The sequence below is a fragment of the Thunnus thynnus genome, chromosome 12 (assembly GCF_963924715.1).
Source record: "Thunnus thynnus chromosome 12, fThuThy2.1, whole genome shotgun sequence".
Lineage (NCBI taxonomy): Eukaryota > Metazoa > Chordata > Actinopteri > Scombriformes > Scombridae > Thunnus > Thunnus thynnus.
In genome coordinates this window covers 13,081,465-13,090,339 of record NC_089528.1, presented here as the reverse complement: position 1 = coordinate 13,090,339, position 8,875 = coordinate 13,081,465, and the positions used below count along the sequence as shown (strand labels likewise).

Here is an 8,875-nt window from a genome sequence, read left to right as displayed (position 1 = left end):
GTGAGAAGAGCTGCAGTGTGCAATTAATAATAATAATAATATTCATAATAATAGTGCAAGTTGCATTAGTGTAACTGGCCAAATTAGATCTAAAATCACAGATGTGCAAGAAGATTATGAGATCTACGTTAATATAATGTGTACTGTCCATGGATGAATCCAATCTAAGCAAATTAATTTATATATTAAACATTTACCAGAAAATCCTATTTTAGCTACTGAAACTATTATTTATGGTTACAAAAATCCCTGTGAGGCTGAACTTCATCAAGGGAGTAAAAAACCTATGAGGCACAAACACTTAAATTGTTTAACTCAGTTTATAACTGTGTATAGATAAACAACCCCACTATCTTTGTAATCATATAAATGTAATGATGATCATAAATTACAGCCTGGCACAATGCAATAAAGTTTTGAGAGAGGACTACGTTCTTACGTCACTTCCGGATTTAATCGGACAGTAGTAGAAAAAAAATCTGGTAGCCATAAATTTCAGCTTGCTAGCCACCAACAGCTGTCAGTACAGTTGAGGAAAACCATCCATGTCAAGACACAAAGAAGATTTTCGAAGTCTTGTGCTGCTTCTGTGTACATATAGGGGCACACCAGCCTGTCTGCCAACATACTGTGAATCGGTAAGTAGCTAGCTTTGAGGCTAGCGAGCTAGCGAGCCGATAGCTGGTTGCTTTGCTAACGATAAGTGATGATATTTATACTGTTTGCTGGGATCAACCTGCACAGCGACTGGTGTTCACTTACAGAAGTGATATGTTGCTTATCTCTTTGACTCGGTATACTATGTGTAAAAACTGCTATTTAACGACACTGGCTAACGTAGAGGTTAGCATCGTTGATAACCATGAAGCCTTGTTAGCATGTCAGTCTCTCCTGTCGCTGTCTGTGCTGAGGGGGTGTTTTAATTGAATTAGTCACTAATGTCTCTGATCACGTCAGTGCATCTTTATCACTTTATTAAGGGAGTGATATTTTAGCAACCTTTGTATATGTCTTAATCTATATAACTTTTTGTCTTATTACATGTATGTTGGTTACAAGAGTTGTAAAATTATGACAATTACAAATAATGTTTCAAACCCTTGAAATCAAACCGTGTTGTGTCTTATCTTTGAATCAAATTATCTCTTCCTCATAACTGTGATGTCAGGTTTCTGTTGATCTTTTTGCCAGTGTCAGTGTAATTTTGCACAGCTCCAAATACCACTTTTACTGCATGGTAGCTTGGGTCCCTTTTTTTATATTCATTATTTGTCACTTCATGTCAGTACATAGCAGCTTTAGAAAGAGCCGAACTAAAAGAACAGACCAACAGGTGCTCATGCCTCTGTGACCGTATGTTGCCATTTACAGTATGTTGCCTCATGCTGTCATTTTAATGTGTGTTCACATTAAAATCACATTTCTTCTTTATCAAGATCCAACTGGCTCAGTGACTAGACCAGAGGACCTTGGCACCATTGTGTGCCAGTTCATTTGAGGACCCAAGGACTTCAGAATCCAGGTACATTCATAGCAGGACATCTGTGAAGGGTTTCCTCCAGGAAATTGCTGTTTATCTCTACTTTTCCAAACTTGTAAAAACTCCTGACTTTACAACATACTCCTCTGATTAATTACTGCGAAGCAAATCTCAGATGGAATCAATCTATCAGTCACCTGCTGAGCTGAACCCGCAAAGCTTGTAGCGACTCATCTTGTTGTCAATGCAGGTACAAGATGACGGTTTAAACATCTGCCTCATTCATTAAATATGTGGCCTTTGCTGTGTGATGTAGTACCACTGCTTGTTTTCCCTGAAGCTTAAAGGATAAGGCTGTTGTTTTTCTACATTTTTCTTATTGTCAACAAATCTCATGTGCAGAGCCAAACAAACAACAAACTGATCCTATTTGTGTGTGTATCCAAAGTCTGATATATCGTATTCCTCTGTTGTTGTCCAAAAATTATGAGCCACACCATTGCACTGGGTGATATATTGCCTCGCCACGAAGGCTACAGTTACGGTAATTTGTTTGAAAACGTCTCCAATGAATAATAACAGCAATCAAATTTTGAGTCTCAGGAAAGTCTCCTTGTATGGCAGATGCCACTGCACATGCGTAGGAACGTGGTTCTGTTTACAGGGCTTTGATAGCTTGTTGTGCTACATATCACAACCTCTTACCTTTGTGCTAGACTGTAAATTTCTCAAAGAATTTCAGTACAAAGTCAAGACGTTGTGAAATGTCGCCCAACAAGCCAGGGAAGCACTGTAGAGGTGAGATGAAAGTCTTTGCTTCTTGCATGCTGTTCTTATTCTGTTTTTCTGCCATCTAATTATACCATCTGTTTTTGTTTTGTTTTTTTCTACCAGAAGATGAACGGTCTGTCCATACGAGAGCTATGCTGCCTGTTCTGCTGCCCCCCTTGCCCTAGTCGCATTGCAGCCAAACTGGCTTTCCTCCCTCCAGAGCCCACCTATGCCCTTCTCCCTGACCCAGATCCAGGTTCTGGAGCTGGAGCTGCATCTGGGTCCGGCTCAGGGGCTGCCCTGCCTTCTCTTGGAGCTCCAGGACTGCGTTCCCGGCTGGGTGCTGGTAGTGGAGGTGACAGAGGAGGCGGAGGCGGAGGTGGAGGTGGTGGTGGAGGCGGCGGTGGCGGCGGCGGCGGCGGTGGAGGAGGAGGAGGTGGCGGCGGCAGCAGTGGCAGCAGCAGTGTAAGCGAGGGCAGGTGGAAGCTGCATCTCACAGAGAGAGCAGAGTTCCAGTATTCGCAGAGAGAGCTGGATGTGACTGATGTTTTCCTGACAAGGTCTAACCGAGGGAACAGGGTTGGATGCATGTACATTCGCTGTGCCCCCAATGCCAGGTGAGTCACACGCCACCCACTGAGCACCTTGACGCAGGGTGTGATCCATGTGCCTGTACACATGTGATCTATGTGCCTGTACACATAGATCACATCCTTGTATGTCTGTGTTCTTGTTCTTCAAATGGGAAGTAGTTTGTTTACAACACTTTTCAAAGCAAATTTATGAAGCGAACATATTTTTCTCAGTCATACAATTATATCTCATGTTTTTCCATCCACATGGGGCTTCCCAGTTCAGCAGTGTCTCTGCTTAGCGTCAGCCTGCAGCCTAACTTCCTTCTTCTTTCTTCCTCCTTCCTCCTTTGTCTCTCAGGTTCACAGTGTTGTTTTCCCATGGTAATGCAGTAGACCTGGGCCAGATGAGCAGCTTCTACATCGGCTTAGGGACACGCATCAACTGCAACATCTTCTCTTACGATTACTCAGGCTACGGTGTTAGCACTGGCAAGCCGTCTGAGAAGAACCTTTACGCTGACATTGATGCTGCTTGGCATGCCTTGCGCTCTCGGTAAGCAGGCACAAACTGTCCATTCCCATCCACGCAGGATCTGAATTTAACAGCCAACAAGCACCAAATGCCAGTAAAAGTGTCTTTGGTAGATATTAAATCAGAAAGAGTCACTTACATCACTGGCCAATAACTTTTTTATGAAAATAACATTTGGTTGACTCAGTGTTATACAAACATCCCTGCTGACGACAGTACTCTCTCTGACCATTAGCCAGTCAAATCAAAGCTAAACAATGGCTCTTTATCAAACAGGCTGTTGATTGGCTGTCACATGCTGTGCTCTCCCTGAAGCTGTACCATCTATAATTCTGAGAACTATTCCTCTTGTTTGTCTGCTGCCAGTATAGTTAATGAGCCTGTTGTTAGTCTTACGGCCAATCCACATAGAAAGCGTTTTTAGAAGCGTTTTTGAAGTCCGTGACTTGCATGTCTCACGGAACAGATACGCTCCCATTTTATCAAATGTATCAATCCACACTGAATGTGTGATTCAGATTGATTGATCAAGTCTGCCTATAACCTTGCCTGTTTCACTACAGGCAGATAAAATCATTGAATCAATAAATATAAACACTGTCAATTTTTTTTTTCTTGTAGAGCCAACATGAAAACTATTATGGTTCCATAAATTTCTGCTGTTATTCAGCCTGGAGAAGAGAGTTTGTCTGGCTGCTGTCCTCTCAGCTCCTCAAGAGCTGCTGTTCACAGACAGCTGCCTCTGTGGACAGAGACGTCCAAACGCAGATTGGAGTCGGTGTGGATCGAACAGACAGAACGCGCTTATTTGCTACTCATGTCTTGCTTTCTATGTGGATTTCCAGTTACACTTTTTATACTCATAATACTCTAAACTAATCATTTTTGTTTTCAACCAGCAAATTTATAACAATTATGTTATGAGTTTGCTGGTTGAAAACAAAAATGATTAGTTAACTCTCACTGTTGCTAATTCTGTACTGAAAGTGGAAAATTGGAAAAGTAAATAGGAAGGGTAATTTACTGTATTGCTTTCAAAAATATATATTAATATGGCTGACAATATTTATTATTGACTTGATATTTCTTGGCAATCATCATATTAGCCCATCATACTCTATTTGCTTATCACTTTCTCTTTCAAACTGTGTGCATTACTAACTATGAAACATGGGCAGTTGTTCCTCTGTGATAGACTGGCAAGCTAACTGAACCATGTTAATCAGCATATGGAAATTTACACACTCATATGCTGCCATAAGTGAAGTTCCTTTTGCACTTCACACACTTGCATAATTAAAGCGGTTCCTGTTCATTTTTTAAAAATCTTGATGTGTGTATGTCTCAGGTACGGCATCAGCCCCGAGAATATCATCCTTTATGGACAGAGCATCGGCACAGTCCCCACAGTGGACTTGGCATCACGGTTTGAGTGCGCTGCTGTGGTCCTGCACTCTCCTCTCACTTCTGGCATGAGAGTGGCTTTCCCGGACACCAAGAAAACATACTGCTTTGATGCCTTCCCTAAGTAAGTTTTCTCCTTGAGACATGGAACTTTTTGTAAGTTTTAAGTGATGTTCCACTCAAAGTCAACGTTTTAATATGAAATATTTATTATACCTTTACTGCACAAACATCATACAGACTGTAAAAATCAGAGGAACCGACTCTTTAAAAAGATGACAGTGATCTGTTAAGGATAAGCAAGAAATGAAATCGTATAAAAAAGATTCATGATCATCAAATTTATGACATTTTCTCCAGTTAAGTAACCCAGTTTATCTTGTTACTGATGCATCCATGCGTGGGTGTAAACTGAAGTGTTGAGAAACAAATCCAGCATGTAACTCCATGGAACAGATTGGCCATAATGTAAACAAAAAAAGACTTATTTTCCAAGAACATCATATTGATATCAATAATACAATAATACATGATATCAATCAGAATTATGTCACAAAATGTATTCATGTCTTGCTGGCTGATATAGAATAATTACAATCAGATAAACATGAGTGATATGAAATTGGTGTGTTGTTGTTTTGGCATTATTGATACATTTTTTTGACATTACCAAGGCTCAGAATGTCCCCTAGAGCATGTATACTTGGACTCACATGCAAAGTGATGGCAGCTGTAAATAGCCTGAGAAAAAACCCCAAAACAAAATATGACTTGTTTGAATGACACATTTAGTGACTATGCTGTAAGTCTATAAATGCACAAAGTTAGAAACCTGCAAAAACACCATATGGATTCAAAGGGTTAAAAAAAAAGGCTATGTTAGACCACCGTGAGCAACATTGGAAATCAATGAGCAGGACTACTTTACGACAGTACAGCAGTTTACAGGATCTTTGCTGCAATGTGATGACGCAACTTGAATCGTCAGGTTTTTAATTCACTGGATTGGCTTAAACATTCCTTCACATCTGGTTCTTTTATCTATAAATGGTCTCCCAGTTGAGGAAACCACAAATCGTTTACAGCTGCCTATCAAGCCTACAGTGTTTGATACTCACAGACAGATGTTTGGTGGAATATCACTTGAATGTATCTCAGACATGGTAATTAAAATACACATGGTCATTATTTTGTCATTATTGGTCAATACTGATCGATAGCTCAATCCTGACATCTGCTTGTGTGTTTACTGGCCAGCTGTGTAACAACCAGAGCTGCAGCCAATGAGAGGACTGAATTTTATCAAATCTTTCCTGGTTCACTAATTGCTTCCATCATTTGTTTCCCAGCATAGAGAAGGTGTCAAAGATCCCGTCTCCGGTGCTGATCATCCACGGTACAGAGGACGAGGTGATCGACTTCTCTCATGGCCTCGCCCTGTTCGAACGCTGTCCCAAGGCCGTGGAGCCCCTCTGGGTGGAGGGAGCTGGTCACAACGATATTGAGCTTTACAGTCAGTACCTGGAGAGGCTACGGCGCTTCATCAACCAGGACCTGGCTGCACAGCATGCCTGAGAAACAAACAACGGCCTCTCTGTGTTTGTACAAATGAGATCGCGTGTGTGCATGTGTGTGTGTGAGAAAGAGGGTGTTGGCATGTTTGTGAAGTGTGAGTGAGAACTAGACCTAAAAAGGTCACATGTCACATCTGTGTGTCTTTGGAACAGCACACCTTTTACGTTACTTTTCAAATAATGTCCTGTTTTAAAGCTGAGAACAGTTTTTAATATATCATTATCTATATCCATCTGTACGGTGGAGTGTGGTGAAACGCTACAACCAAGAACCGACATGAAACGACTTCACTGATGCGGTTTGTGTGTACGTGTGTATTAAAAAGTAACAAGAATGTGCTTTGTGTAAAAAAAACAAACAAACAAAAAAAAAAAGGCACACAGGTGTCATGTCTAAGTGTGACTTGTTGATGAATGTGTGCGGTTATGGATGAAAGTAGTGAGTGTATATTCATATCTCCATGGACCTGTGACACCTTAATAACGTGTGCACATGTTTGTTTGTGTGTGTGTGTGTGTGAGTGAGTGTATGAGCGAGGCAGTGCTGAAAGAAATGAAGGACATCCTGATGACTTGGACAGCTGCAAACTAAGGAGGCTTATAGAGACTTATCAATATTGATGGTTTTTTGTTTGTTTTTTTTGTTTTTTTTTGCGTGTGTATGTATGAAGAATACCTCCACGGTTTGACCAACTCTCTTCAGTGGACAAACACTGGTCAAACTTGTGATCCCCCCCCCCCCCTCCCCCTCCACTACCTGTTTACCTGTTAATGGACATCCATCTGACTGCCAGGGGATTTCCCAAGTTGTTGTCCAGCTAACACTAAACTACCCTCTGTGTGGTTTGGAGGTCCATTTCCTTTCCTTTGGTGTCAGTTAAAGTGGATATGCGAAGACTAGTCTGGAATACTGTTGTAGCTCATATGGCTGTTGGGTGTCTCCCACTTTCCCTCATTTTTGAATCTGAAAAGATCACAGGATGGCCAGCTTCCACTTTTTTCCCCCCCTGGCTGTGCTGTAACTTTTTGCCTTTTTACTGTTCACAGAATTGCAGCAGCAACTTACGAGGAATGACTTTGATTTCCTTGTATTGTTTTTTTTCCCCACTCAGTCCAACAGAGATGGCTGGAACATTTAGTGTGGCTGAAATGGAAACAGGTTCTTGGGAGCCACACTGAGGATATCTCTGTTTATGTGGATATTTTTAGGCATTAATCAATTGCAGAAGTGCAGGATTGTTGAGTCGTTTTCATGTCAGATTGTTTGGTTCTAAGCAGAAGGCGGTAGTTCTTAAGTATTTGCTGTTGTTTAATGTTAAAGGGTTGGACTTGTACTTGCCTGGTAACAGCAGGAATAAGTCAGATTAAGTGTGAAGTGCAGTTTGAGATCTGTGAATATGTTGTAGTCTCTTCTGGTGAACAGACCCATGGGGAGCTTGATGCTTTCGTTGGATTTGGAGTCTTTTAAAGAAAAGGGAGCGGCTCAGTTTCACCAAACAGATGAGGATTATGTCCATTTTGTTCAGAATAATCGTGCTTCATCAGAATCTTTTCTCTGTAATGCTGATAAACTTCTAGTCTTGTAGCACAGTTTGTTTTCCAAGTCTTGTTCCAGTAGCACTCATCACCCAGGTTAGACGGCCTCCTGTTCATATTCACCCTCAGCACATTTTTTTTTTTTTTTTTTTTTTTTTTTAAATGTTTTTGTCTTGATGTAATTAGTCAGAATGTGTTAGTTGTAGTGTAGGGCCATGGATCATTTGTTTCAGAACCATGACTAACAATGTGATCTAGACGGGGTGCCAGGACGGGACATCATGCCTACTAGCTCTGTTTAACCTCTGTGGCCCTAATGTACGGGAGCTCTCTTATGGGTGGCAGCACGCTTTATGTCTGACACAAGCCATATTTGAGCCTCTCACTGTTGGTGTGGTGCAGGTTCCACCACACACACCTTTTGCACATCATCACACACATACACACACACACACACACACACACACACACACACTTTGAAACACAACATACACATACATACACACATAACACATGTACTGTAGAACACAGTATATTTACACATTTATATATATCAGATCAAGCATGACAAAAGCAGGTCTTAAGTTCAGCACTATTGTACAAAGCATCCAAAGTGTAATAAGGGTATAAAATGTAAGTTTGTGTGTCTTCATTATTATTGACTGTCTTCAACAGGCCAGCATTAAGGATATTAGCATCCCGTTCTGAAACAGTACTAAGAGGAACTGTGTGTAGACCTAGGAAAAAGTACACAAACTGGTTTTATGGTTGCAGGCTAGCACCACATCACCTTGCGATCTCGTCCAGTTCATTCAGATCTACACAAAGTGTCTGCTGCACAGGAGACCCATCAGGTTCAGTGATAGTAGCTGCGTTTTGTTAAAGGGAACATGTACTGAACTAGCACTGGTCTGATTACTCCATTTTTGGGAGTACAAGTGGGTCTTAGTAAGCGGTGGGAATGTTACCCGACACCACTCGCTTCCTGTCATCGTTTCAAACA

At 41.2% G+C, this 8,875-nt stretch overlaps 1 protein-coding gene across 1 annotated transcript; it reads left to right on the top strand.

Annotated features, from left to right (window-relative positions):
- Nucleotides 1-435: 435 nt before the first annotated feature.
- On the top strand, nucleotides 436-8,421 carry LOC137194045 (alpha/beta hydrolase domain-containing protein 17A-like). The gene is made up of 6 exons (XM_067605569.1): nucleotides 436-638; nucleotides 1,437-1,522; nucleotides 2,375-2,868; nucleotides 3,185-3,379; nucleotides 4,707-4,886; nucleotides 6,112-8,421. Exons 3-6 carry the CDS (start codon nucleotides 2,378-2,380, stop codon nucleotides 6,335-6,337), a joined length of 1,092 nt encoding a protein of 363 aa, XP_067461670.1. The 5' UTR covers nucleotides 436-638; nucleotides 1,437-1,522; nucleotides 2,375-2,377; the 3' UTR covers nucleotides 6,338-8,421.
- Nucleotides 8,422-8,875: the final 454 nt, after the last annotated feature.